Raw genomic sequence first — 13,629 nt, 5'->3', positions numbered from 1 at the left:
ACATGAGGGGAGAAATAAAGAATAGGCTGACATGATGATTGAAGTGACAGCGCTGTGTACATGCAGACTCTCAGATGTGAGGAGGGGGCGGGTGGTTGAGTGGAGTTTAGCGGGAGAAAAAAGAGAGAGAAGAAAAGAGGAAGCCATCACACAATCACATGATGATTTCTGAAACAAGGGTAGCTTTATAACTGTGCTCCTCTCTAGCAACCAAAGGCTCCACTCAGTAATTCAAAGACCAAATTAACACACATACACACACACATGCGCACAAACACGCTTCCTATTAGTGACACACACACACACACACACAGTAAACACACACATACGCTGTGTACGCTTGTCTCCGGGTAGGTGAGTTGGATAATCCCATGACTCGCCTGACCTCCTCCATACTTCCTGCCAGTAGTGACACTCGATTGGCTGAGAGGCTGAGCGCGGGGAGGTGGGGGAGGGAGGAGGAGGAGGAGGAGGAGGAGGAGGAGGCTGCCCCAGCAGCAGTAATACGAATATTATATAACCTTGGCAGATGAGGCGGGGTGAGGGGAAGAGGAAGGAGGAAGAGAGGGAATGAGCAAAGAGAGAGGACGAGAGAGAGAGAGTCGGTGAGAGAGACGGATGTGATGGAGAGAGAGGAAGTGAGAGTAGGGAAAGGCAGGAAGAGGAAAGTACAGTAAAATTGCACAATAACGATTTCATAGTCAAAACAGATTTTTTTACATAGTGATGCATTCGATTTGGCTGCACAGAATTACCAGATAATTATATTGTCACATTTTTATCAGAAAGAAATAAGATGCTGAAGTATTTGCCGTATTTGAACACAGACCTGCAACAAACATTGTTTATATGACAGCATGTTATATAACAGCATATAAATTGATTTTTTTTTAATCTACATGTCTTGTATTACATGTGCAATCCTGTTAGGTTTTGAATGTGCCCTTTTAAATTTAAGTGATGGACTGCTACACATGCCAGTTAGCACAGAATGTAATGAATAATAATAATGATGATGAAATAGCTGATGTTTTGTTATTGTCCTGGGACCACACAAGGGTCATTTGTAGAGAGAAAAAAAGTGCTATAAAGGATTTGTTTACTTACTGCCATAGTGTTTAGTCAATTAAACGTCAAGTTCATCGCCAGAACATTTTTCAAGCTAAAATGCCAAATATGTGCATGCTTTTTTTCTATGTTATATATCATTGTAATCTACATATCTTTGAGTCTTGCTCGGACAAAACAAGATATTTGAAGACATTGCCTTGGACTCTAGGAAACTAGCCATTTTTTAAAATTATTTTCTGATGTTTTATCAGCGGGGCAACTCCGCGTCTGAAAAGTGAAGCCAAAGCGGAAGTGCCTTAAACTTGCATTCTTTCTAATAGCCAGCAGGGGGCGACTCCTCTGGTTGCAGAAAGAAGTCTGATTGTATAGAAGTCTATGAGAAAATGAGCCTACTTCTCACTTGAATTATTACCTCAGTTAACATTGTAAACATGAGTTTATGGTCTCAATCACTAGTTTCAAGTCATCTTCAATACAGCATGATGTTCATTTAGTAAATTATGGTCCCATTTAGAGTCAAATAGACCATAAAGCAGGGTATGCTTTAGGGTGTGGCTACCTTGTGATTGACAGGTTGCCACCACAGCGTTGTCCGGTCTGGGAGTCCACTCTCTCGTGTCACTTCTGGTTGCGAAAAAAAAAGATGGCGACGGCAAAAATGCCGAACTCAAGGCTTCAAAACGGCAGTCCACAAATCAATCAAATCAATGGGTGGCGTCACAGTGACTATGTCCACTTCTTATACACAGTCTATGCGTTTTATAGAAAAAACATTGATTATCCTGACTGACTCAAATAAGTACAAATTGAGTGTGTGTGTGTGTGTGTGTGTGTGTGTGTGTGTGTGTGTACACCCCTAAAATGGTCGAACACAAGTAATATTTTCCCTTTTGAATGTAGATTACATCCACTTCTCCATGGGTCTCCAATAATGGATGGCCTTTCAGAGAATCCACTCATTATCAGAGAATAGGCAGAGCATGGAGGATGTTCATTATGTGCCAAGGTTGTCATAAAAAATATGGAGCTAAATATTCTGCAGGAACTAACATGCAATCATAACTATTCAGCTGCGATAAATGTGCTTGGAATATACAATAAAGTTTAATTTTCCTTAATTTTTTACCCGCTCATGCTTTAAAATAACTGCAATTTTTAACCAGAAACAATAGATTGCCATCCAAGCAACAGCTGTGTTAGTCATCAAAAGTGTTGCAAAACTACATTAAGAAAGACAACATCTTTTTCTAATATTATACAATAGTTTATAGTTCCAATCGCAATTTCTTTATTTTATCAAAGAGAACAGCTGCACGACTTTTTACTCAACAATATGAGAAATATTAATAAAAAGCAAGTTAGAAACTTCCCCTAATGCTTACATTAGTTTCCCCAAATGTCTACTATAATGCGTTTGGCCAAGTCAGTCAGTTTCCACAGTTGTGTCAAGCCTCAGCACTGTTAATGTTCTCATATCCAACATCAGTCTCCCACCGCCCATCTCATACTTTCTGCTGCCGGCCTATAAAAGCTTTGATCTTAATGGAAAAAACAATCCTCTCATCGGTTCCCACTGTAGTCACTGGTATACGATTCCCCAGTGGCACAGCAGGTCAGCCCAGTTCAGACAGTCTCCCTCCACAGTTGCTACAGGCCCTTTGTTGACTCTCATTAGTGCTTTTCCACTGCCTCCTCATCATGCAATGTTAAAAATGTATAACACATTTATAACTTGTCTAGCTGCTCTGGTTTGATTCTATTCTGATGTAAATTAAATTAACAGTTCATGCATGTTGATGTGATTAATTAAAAATCTACATTCTGGTTATTGAATTATACTCATCAGTAGTGGAATAAAATGTACACTGGAGCCACTGTTTGACTCTGAACTGAGTCATTGGGGGAGAGATGTCAAAACTGATTTCTAGTTGTACATTGTAAACTCTATACATCCATAAATAAACTATTTTCCAGAGAGGGCTGGGCGTTCATAACAAAATCCTGTCTGTTGCAGCAGGAATTAAAGAGGATCTATTATGTTTATTTTCAGGTGCATACTTGTATTTTGGGTTTCTACTAAAACATGTTTACATGCTTTAACGCACAACATTTTTTTTCTCATACCGGCCGTGCTGCAGCACCTCTTTTCACCTTCCGTTTGAAACCCCCCCCCCAAAAAAGCCCAGTCTGCTCTGATTGGTCAGCTAGCCCACTCTGTTGTGATTGGTCAACTGAACCAAACTCTTCGAACTCTGCTCCAGCTCTGCTCTAACTAGCTTTGTTTTGAGGGCTTGCCAAACCACCCGCTAGGCAGGTATTATGCAAATGTGTTACTTGGTGACATCACCACGTTACGGAAGAAAAGGTGGGACTTCAAGCAAGGCAGTTTGAGGCAGTTTAGGAGATGTGTTTCTGTGGGGGAGAGTAACTCCCTCTGGCGTGGACTTTGGGCTTTGTAACTTTGCAGAAATTTTACATGCACAAAATAACTATATAACACATTAAAGGAAAGGGAAAAAGCATAATAGGTCCTCTTTAATTTCTTGTTTTTGTTCTGGAGTCTTATTGGCCCTCCAATATTTCTGCATAGCCTCTCTCGGTATTGACACATATTGTTAGCATGTGTGCACACAGGAAGAAGTGTTTGTAGATGGTATAGAAGTCAAATAACGAGGGAAGTGATTGGTTGCATGCCTCAGAGCGTAAACACTGTCCAGCCTGCTGAAATATTTGTGAAGTTTGTCATTTTTAAGACTTGACTGGTATAACCAATTCTGTGTAATGACACACACACACACACACACACACACCCATGTGCTAAAAGCAGCGTGAGCGGAGAAAGAGCATAAAAGGGCATTGAACTGCAATCTGCTTTTTTGTACTTGTTATGAAAGTATTGGTGATTGTGTGCGTGTGGGTGTGTTTGTTGGATCGTTGCGCTTCCGTTTTCTGCATAAGTGCATATGTCTTTGTGTGTTAATCTCTGTGTGCATTTTTTTTTTATGTGCTCTTGTTTATCAGCACACACAAGTCATTATTGCTGTGTGTGTGTGTGAGAGTGAGTAGTGCACATGTTTATTGCACTCTGGTCCAGTATGGAGGCGTTCCTAATGAGGCTTGAATCTCCGCTGCATGGCTCAGAGCCACACTTGTTGGCTCAGCGATGGGAGGAGCATGTGAGCAGGAGTAGGGGGGTTATAAATGTTTAATTCAAACACCACCCTGTGGTCATTTTACAATACCAGCATTTTTTAGGTCATGGTTGAATAGAATAGAATTGTGTAACATGCACCATTTTTAGCTCTCCAATTCACTTTAAAATTAGGGCTGTAAAATAAATTATTTAATCGTGATTAATCGCAGGATTGCCCATGATTAATTGTGATTAATCACATATTTATCTGTTCAAAATGTACCTTAAAGGGAGATTTGTCAAGTATTTAATACCCTTACCAACATGGGAGTGGGCAAATATGCTGCTTTATGCAAATGTATGTATATATTTATTATTGTCAATCAATTAACAACACAAAACAATGACAAATATTGACCAGAAACCCTCACAGGTACTGCATTTAGCATAAAAATATGCTCAAATCATAACATGGCAAACTCAAGCCCAACAAGCAACAACAGCTGTCAGTGTGCTGACTTGACTATGACTTGCCCTAAAACTGCATGTGATTATCATAAAGTGGGCATGTCTGTAAAGGGGAGACTCGTGGGTACCCATAAAACTAATTTTCATTCACATATCTTGAGGTCAGAGGTCAAGGGACCCCTTTAAAAATGGTCACAATAGTTTTTCCTCCCCAAAATTTAGCGCAAGTTCGGAGCGTTATTGTTCCTCCCCCAACAAGCTAACATGACATATACCAATGAAGGTTTTCTAGTTTCATATGATACCAGTATATCTTCACTCTAGCTTTAAAACTGAACCCGCTACAACCGCTGAAAAATATCGATTGCGTTAATGCGTTAAAGAAATTAGTGGCGTCAAATGATCTGAAAAATAAAAAGCATACTGTGTAAGTCCCTATAGGCGCTTCACTTGGCTGGTGTCATGTGATCTCCCGCCTCACTGGCAGTCTTTCTTTTTTTTTTTCCGGTGGCTGAGCAATCCCAAGAGAGCCATCCCAGGTCAGGCGCTGCCCCATAATTAGTGTTCACAGCATCTTCACCCAAATCCAGCCGTATAGCGGCTTTAAGTTGACAAGTAATGAGAGCGCCAGAAAGATGAGCATATAGCAGGTCACCCTACTCCTCATAACGGAGGTTCAAACGGGGCGGTGTCTATAAATACCCTACTACTGCCAGACTGACGATCCAAAGTTAAGACCAGCACATATTAGAAAGCATCTGCCAAAATTTGCAGAGTGCCAGTGTTGCAGTGTAGGTCAGGGTAAGGGTGAGCGGAATTAGTTAATTTCAGTGTCACGCAATGTGATCACTGTGGGAAATCATTATTATGGAAAACGTTATTATAATCTATGTACAGGATCAACTTGACAACAAGGGGAAATGACTGTTGTGTACACATTTAGATTTTTATATAGGATGTTGGTGTCAAATGTACGTCAGAGTTGTGTTGAGGCTGATTACTGTCCCGCTATCAGCAACTAAAAAAGTTGTGGGTTTGATAAGTTTCAGATTGGGCCGTACACAGTCCTTTAGGTGTAACTAATGCAGCTTGCAAGCTCTATTGTGAGTTCATAAAGCTAATCCTCCTTTTTACTGTTATTGCAGCAGTACCATGCTGTAAGGTTTTTTTGTAGTTTTTTTTTGGACTTGATGTGTTTTTAGCATCTCCAAAAATGCACATACTGATAATCACCATCACTGTGAGGGTCACGCTCGCTCTTCCAGACTATGAACAAGCTCCCTTCTCTGTCTTCCCACTCTGTTTAAAGGGTCACTTTGGTATTTTTCAACCTGGACCCTATTTTTCCATGTTTTTGTGTCTAATGGCGACAACACTTTTTGAAATTGGTCCAGTATTGAGGGAGAACGCTGCAGCTGTCAGCCACTAAACAAGCTGTAATGTAATCACTTTGGGCAATGCAACACTGTAAATATACGTCCAATAAATGTGCTTGCTTTTGCCACTGATAGGCTCTGATTGTTCTTATAAGTGTCTGACAACATTATTATGAAGGACTCTACAGAGAAATAAAACGTTTGTCTTGATCCGGTCTTTTTGTTAATTGTGTCATGTGACTTGTTGCTGGAAGACAACGGTGAAAACGTGAGTGAGAGTTGGAAAGAGGAGTGCCACTACGGGACGCTGATGTTGTCAGAGTTTGTTGTGTTGGGAGTACAGAAAGCGTAGTTTAGTGTTATCAAAAAGATTTTCAATGTCACGGCTGTAGGGTTCTTTCCATAATGTTTGTCGGACACTTATAGTCTGTCAGTGGCAAAAACAAGAAAACAAGACGTACATTGACGCTGCAGAATTGCCCCGAGCGATTACATTGCAGCCTGTTAAGCGACTGGCGGCTGCAGCGTACTTCCTCAATACTGTTAATACCCCATTAGTCACTTACACACAAAAACATGGGAAAATAGGGTCCAGGTTGAAAAATACAGAAGTTACCCTTTAAGCCATCTGCGAAACAGTGTGACAGATGCCTGCCAGAAGTTAAGCTGGCATTGCTTTCTGAATCCCGCCACTATTTTGAACCGTCTTGGGATTGATGTTGGCTAGTTCAGTGTTAAGCTATGGCTAAACTTCTTAGCTGGACGTCTTCCAAGTGCACCACCTCTACTCCCCCTTGGTTGCAGTCCAGTTTACATAAGCAAGTGTCGTCTTTCCCCTGACCACGAGGCTCTGGCCGCTGTGAACTTAGGTCTTGCTTGTTTTTGGGAGATAGGCGGGGATGACTCCTCCTGGCCTCTGAGACGGACAATAACAAGCTCCATTTATATACTTTCTCTGTAGCTTGAAAGTCCTGGACAGAAAATAGGTAGCAACAACGCTCGGAGCATTATGATACGGCATCAGCAGATATATCTACAGTATAGGCCTGAATGCAAAGTCATTATCAAGCTTAGCAAGCCGACTCGGTTACGTGATGCTCCTATACTGTACATTCCAAGGAGTTTGCTGCCAAAACAAACAAGGGAGAAACGTTTTAAGCCCTTCTAATGCCGTTAAATTCCTGTCATGAATTACACAGCAGTGTCAGTGTGACACCAGTTTGGAGTTTGGCCACAACACTCCGCTTAAACCTGACATACTGTCAATGTTCATGCTGGCACTTTGCCTGCAATACACCTGGCAAATTGATGTTGGTGCCTAGTTGAACTTCACACTGCAGTTCATGTGTCTCAGTTACTTTACGTCTAATTATAGACAGTCGAGGATAATTACAACTGTGTGCTCGCGCGTGTGTGTGTGTGTGTAGGCAAGTTTCTCAAGAGATTTAAACAAGGCTTTAATGTGCATCGTAACACAATTGGAGGCTTGGAGTGAGATTTAGAGCTTAGTTACTGCACAGAGGAGCCGTCGCCAATGATAGGCCTCATTGGTTTTGACTTACTTGCTTACACATCAAGCATTAATGAGAAAACGATCGGCGAGCTCATCAAAATTAACGAATCATCAACTATATCACATTTAAGTCGGGAATGCTGCATGGGAAGACAACCTCCCAGTCAGTTATACTGAAATGGATGCTGCTCAAAGTCACTCTGAACATCTTTGGGGTTGTATCATTTGTGCTGTTTTACAGAGAAGAAAAAGTTCCAGTTCAGACTGTTTCACATTTTAAAATATCTGGGAATTCTTATTGACTCACAGCTGTCCTTGAAGAAACATATAAAGCAGGTGTGTAACAATCAGGGCTGTTAACGCGATAACGCGTAACATTCAAGGCCTTGTCCAAATCACCGAAAGGACAAGGCCTTGAATGTTGAATGACATCCGTTAGAGAAACAGCAACACAATCGAAACGTTTATGTTTTCAGTTCACATATTTCCCTCAGTTGACCGGGGTTTGTCCGCAGGGTTTTATGGTCTCCTAGCAACAGTACAACATACCATTGAGGCCGTCTATACCCATAAACCAGCCCTTCAGCAGCCTGCTTTGGATTTATCACAAACATCTTTGCTGCTCGCTCGTCTTTAAATATTTCTCTCTCTCTCTCTGTGTGTGTGCATTTCAGCTCGTCACCCAGAACAGGAGAGACCGGCAGTTCTGCAGTGCCGGGCCAATCCAAGGCCGGCGGGCCGACGCATAAGATCTGCTTGGTGTGTTCAGACGAGGCCTCGGGATGCCACTACGGGGTCGTAACCTGCGGCAGCTGCAAGGTGTTCTTCAAGAGGGCCGTCGAAGGTTGGTCTCGCACACCTTCTTACCTGCATCCACTCACTCAGTCCCTCAGTCACTCAGACAAGACACGTGTGAACGCAGAAAAGTTGGATTTGTAAAGTTAAAAAAAAAAAAAGAAAAGTGTTTTCATTTAAACCTTTTTTAATTTTGAATCGCTGAATTCAATTCAAATGAATTCATCAATTGAAGCGATGAGTTGTGGCAACATCTACACCAGGCTATAATTAGATTTGCATATTCATGTCGGCGTATTCTATATTATGCGGCCACAACCTCGTACATGTGCACCTAATAGCAACGGTTAGCATCCATTACCTTTGTGCATTTTGTCATCCAGTTACATATACTGTTGCACAACAGTGAAACATCTCTGCTGTTTCTCTTCTCTTAGGCAGCAGAATATTAAGTAATTTCCCCCAAAATCCCGGGTCAGAGTGGATTAGTAGGGTGGTAGTTGTTGACTTTTCGTAGACCCACGTCATTTTCATGCCTTTTTGTGGGTTTGAGTCGTCGTCCTGACTTTGCATGTCACCGCCTCCTCTTCTCTTGCCTCTCCTGTATGTCCTGTATCAAAGCAGGGATGACTTACAAGTTATTATAATTGAAACCAAAAAAGAGGAAAAATATTACTTCCATGATACCCTTCCGATTAACATAGCATTGCCTCATAGAGGACTTGTATTATAATGAGCTTGTAAGACAGCCATTCTTCTGCTTTGCTTCATGAACCTTTGATATCTTCTAATACGGTATTCGGTTCTTGTCTCAGACAGTTTGTGCATCAGGACCCTTGTCTTGAATGTAATTGCCTTGACAAAGTCTTGAGATGGGTGGAGCAGGAATGCATCTGACAAACAAGAGAGTAATTTATGTTAATGTATTTCTGCAATGCATTCCATCTCACTCTGCTTCTCGCTGCTTCTGTTTCTTCTCCACTTCCTGTCTTTTCGAAAGCTGTTTCTACATATATGAAATTAGTTTGAAAGGGCTTTCTGAGGAGTGTGTTACTGTCAATTGAGTATTGCATTCATCAACAATGGACAGGTAACGCCTAGGTGAACAATAAATATACCACTCTCTGTTTATTATTGACCCAACACTGGTACTAAATGCACATAAATCAGCCACACTAACTCCTTTTCTTTCATTCTGTGCCTACGTTCACTATCTTTATCTGTCAGTTTTCCTCTATACCTGTTACTAACGCTTAAAGGGATAGTTTGGGTGTTTTGAAGTGGGGTTTGTATGAAGTACTTATCCATAGTAGGTGTATTACTTACAGTAGATGAAGGGTCGGCACGCCCCCAGCTTGGAGAAGCAGATAGGAGTACCGACACCGGAGCAAAGCAATGTACTGCTGTGGACGGGGACGGCAGAAAAACTTATTTTAGCCACCTAAAAGAGAGGCTCGTCTTAAAAACATCAATATCTGTTTAAGTTTTGCGCTTTATTTAGAACATTCTACCGCTTTATCTTAATAATAATAATAATAATACATTTTATTTGGTGGCGCCTTTCTGGACACCCAAGGACACCTTACAAGAATTAATTAAAACATAGACAGATAAAACAATATGAAACAACAGGACATGACAGAGACATATTTGTACAGACACATAGGATGGGTGATGATGAGTTCTAGAGAGAGTATGCCAGTTTAAACAGGTGGGTTTTGAGGAGGGATTTGAATGATGTGATATTGTCAGACTGCCGGATGTGTGAGGGGAGTGAGTTCCATAACCTGGGAGCAGAGCAGCTGAATGCCCTGGCTCCCATGGTGCTGAGGCGTGAGGTGGGGGTAGTCAGAAGTCCGGCTGATGATGAGCGGAGGGAACGGGAGGGGGCGTACTCCTGGAGGAGGTCTGTGAGGTAGGTGGGGGCGAGGTTATGGAGGGCTTTGTAGGTGAGCAGGAGGTTTTTGTAGTCAATCCGGGATTTAACAGGGAGCCAGTGCAGCTGGATGAGGATGGGGGTGATGTGATCGGAGGATTTGGTGCGGGTGATGATCCGGGCGGCAGAGTTCTGAATGATTTGGAGTCTGTTGAGTAGTTTGATGGGAATGCCAGAGAGGACAGCGTTGCAATAGTCGATTCGGGATGTGACAAAAGCGTGAACCAGGATTTCAGTGCTGGAGTGGGACAGGGATGGGCGGAGTCTGGAGATGTTGCGGAGGTGTCTTGCCGCCAGACAGCTCTTTCAGACAGGGAACTGATCTGAAAGTTAAACTTATCTATGCTCTCTTCAAAGCCAGCAGGCTCAGATGACAAAAACAGTATAGATACGTTTTATTTTCAGTTCAGTTCCCCATCGGAAAATATTTTAAAAATAGCGTACACTTAAACGGATATAGATTTTTTTTAGGTGGGCCTTTCTTTAAGGTGTCTAAAATACGTTTTCCTGCCGTCCCCGTCCACAGCAGTACATTGCTTTGCTCTAGTGTCGGTGCTCCTGTCTGTTTCTCAATGCTAGGGGCACACCGACTGTAATCTACTGCAACTAATACGCCTACTATGGATAAGTGCCTCATACAACCTCACTTCAAAACACCCCGAACTATCCCTTTAATAATAGTTCAGGACTAAAACATGGCTGGTGGTTGGTGATGGAATCTTTGAAGACATTTTTAGCCTCCTGCATACAATCAAACATTTATTTGAGGCTACTGTTCCTTAAATATGTGTAAAAACAATAATAGAGATGATTTCTTAAAAATTCTAGATATGAAGACTTTATTTGAGCTGCTACGGATAATTTGTTGAGTTGTATGATTGTTGACTGTTATTAGCTTTTCATGATGTGGCGCTGGTGTAAATGCCAAGCGCACCAACTGTACGTTTTATTTTGAAAAGAGCTGCCTACAGTACGATTGAGAAAGTTATATCTGTTTTTGTTTTTCTCCCCCCTCTCCATTCTCTGGTCGTTGTCTCTATGCTGAAGGATGGAGAGCACGACAAAACACAGATGGTAAATAAATGCACTTTTAATAATATATAAATTAATAATAATGATGATGATGATGATTATGGTAACTACTATCACCTTTGATTTGCCCATGTCCCTGTATTCCCTTAGCACTGAAATATGACCAATCTGCCTAGACACATGCATAGCCTCTTCTGCCAGCTATATGTTAATGCATGCAAATGTTCTGATTTGGTAATTCAAGTCAGCGTAAATGGCCTGTGAGTGATTTTGTGCTCTTCAATTTCTGCTTGGAATGCTCCACCTCATCATCCTCACAGTTGGTAGATCCAGTAATTGCAATTACAACCTGTCTCTAATTAGGCCTATTCTTTTGCACTTGACCCACATTAACCTCCTGAGATCTGATGTCAAAAATCACCGCAACTTTTCTGTTGTTGTTGTTTTGTTTTTTCCTTTGTGCTGTTCATGTGTTTTATTTACACTGTGTGTGTTTCACTGTTTCTACTGATAACTGTGTTAATGCCACGTTCAGGTTTCTGCTCTTAAAAAATCATCCTGCTGGATTGATTGTCAACTGATATCAATTTAGTTTGACTGCAAATACCAATTGACCCTTCGCTTAGTCCCGCCCCTCGAACGCAGGCTGGCCAATCATAGCGTAGCATTGGCCAGGGTCCGACAACTATCGGGATGTACCATTGATTTATATTATGATGCGTTCATAGGCTCTATTTATTAAACATGAGCATTGGGCGAAGGTAAATTTGAACGTTATCACGATGTGTTCAAAAGTAATCTTGTAAAATGTAGTTTTTGGCAAGAAAAAAAGCATAAATTCCAGTTGTTTGAAGGACATGTTTTCACAGTAATATAAAATAAATAATAGAGAGGGAATAATGACCTGTTTAACTTCCTAACAAAAAACATTATGCAAACGGTAAGAAAGGAGTGTATGTTGAAGTATATTTGGGATTTATTGTTTTAGCTTTGTTTTTTACCGTGGTATCGAATTGGTATCGAGAATCGTGCAATTTCACTGGTATTGGTATCGTCTACTAAATGTTGTGACATCCCTAGTTGAAAAGAAATATATGATTCTTAAATGTTATGTTTCTAGGTTAAAAAACTATGGAGCTAACAGCAGTACAGCACATCATAAACTAGCGTTACACTAGCTACTGAAGGTATACTGAATGTATAAACATGCTACTTTTGCCTGATCGTAACAGTGAGAGATCTACCCGGCTTTACAGGAACAGCGTTGCTCCGTAATTTCATTGTCGGTCTCAATCGCCAGGTGATGGTGGTTCACTGGCTTTACACAGTGCAACTTTCACGCAACTGAAAGCGGGAACATTTAGTTTCATATTAGATCATTAAAGCTATAGAGTGGTACTGGAAATGAGTCTTAAAATGAGTTTAGCACTTCCTTGTTCCCTTGTCTGGAAGTCAATGGGTTTGTTGAATGGATTTTTTAGTTAGATGCCTGACATACGGTCTGTGGTTAACACAAGCTAAAAAGATTTTCGCGTTTGGTTTCTACGACATAAAATACATCAATAAATATCCCACTCGAATAAGGAAAAATAAACACAACCTTTCAACCCTCTTAAATAACAGAAGTTTGCCGGTAGGTAAATATAATCAATTTAATCATGTCCCCTGTCTCTGCATATTTGACTTTTTTTTAAATGCGCACTCACTAGTAACTCTTAACAGGACTATTTTTTGTTTATTTCTAAGGTTTTTCCAAAGAAAAAAAATTACCTAAAATCGTGAAAATTTGAATTTCTGGACTAATTAACTATTTTTAAATTCAAATGTATCTGTCCACTGTGGTTTCCACAGCTCAGTGTGCCACAATCCTCCCCAGTGTTTTTCCTCCATGTCATCTAACATTATGTTTGGGTTACATGTGGGTGTATCAGAGACATAACACAAGTTAGTTCCTCTTCTAGACTTAACAAAGGTGTGGAAACTGTTTTTATGGTAGCTCTTAGGCAGAAATAAATGTATTAAATTGCAAAGCAGTTATGTTTCTGTGATTGCTGAATGGTAGAAAAATGTAGTTAGGGAAATGTGCTTACATTTTTGGCAATTTTTTTAATGATTTTAATGGGTTGATTTTTTATTCTTTTTTATAGTCACTTATATTTACATGTGAATTAAAAATATAAGTGATTTTCACATGCTATCAGATTGTAATTTAATTGATTAGTTAATTATTGAGGACATTTAGTGGATATAACTTCCTTTACAGACGGTCAGATTACTTTAACTATTACTTATTGCTGAATTGAAA

The 13,629-nt window shown here is 40.6% G+C and overlaps 1 protein-coding gene across 2 annotated transcripts in view; it reads left to right on the top strand.

Annotated features, from left to right (window-relative positions):
* LOC119475588 (glucocorticoid receptor-like) overlaps positions 1-13,629 on the top strand; it is an 85,652-nt gene that overhangs the window by 43,556 nt on the left and 28,467 nt on the right. Inside the window, exons 3-4 of one of the 2 annotated variants that reach the window (XM_037748428.1) lie at positions 8,236-8,405; positions 11,340-11,366. In XM_037748428.1, coding sequence (XP_037604356.1) covers positions 8,236-8,405; positions 11,340-11,366 — 197 coding nt within the window. The remainder of the gene's footprint in view (positions 1-8,235; positions 8,406-11,339; positions 11,367-13,629) is intronic. The other variant, XM_037748429.1, reaches the window with a different exon arrangement.

Source organism: Sebastes umbrosus, chromosome 17, assembly GCF_015220745.1.
Source record: "Sebastes umbrosus isolate fSebUmb1 chromosome 17, fSebUmb1.pri, whole genome shotgun sequence".
NCBI classification, from domain to species: domain Eukaryota; kingdom Metazoa; phylum Chordata; class Actinopteri; order Perciformes; family Sebastidae; genus Sebastes; species Sebastes umbrosus.
The sequence above is the reverse complement of the archived record's forward strand: the minus strand, read 5'-3'. Positions and strand labels throughout refer to the sequence as shown.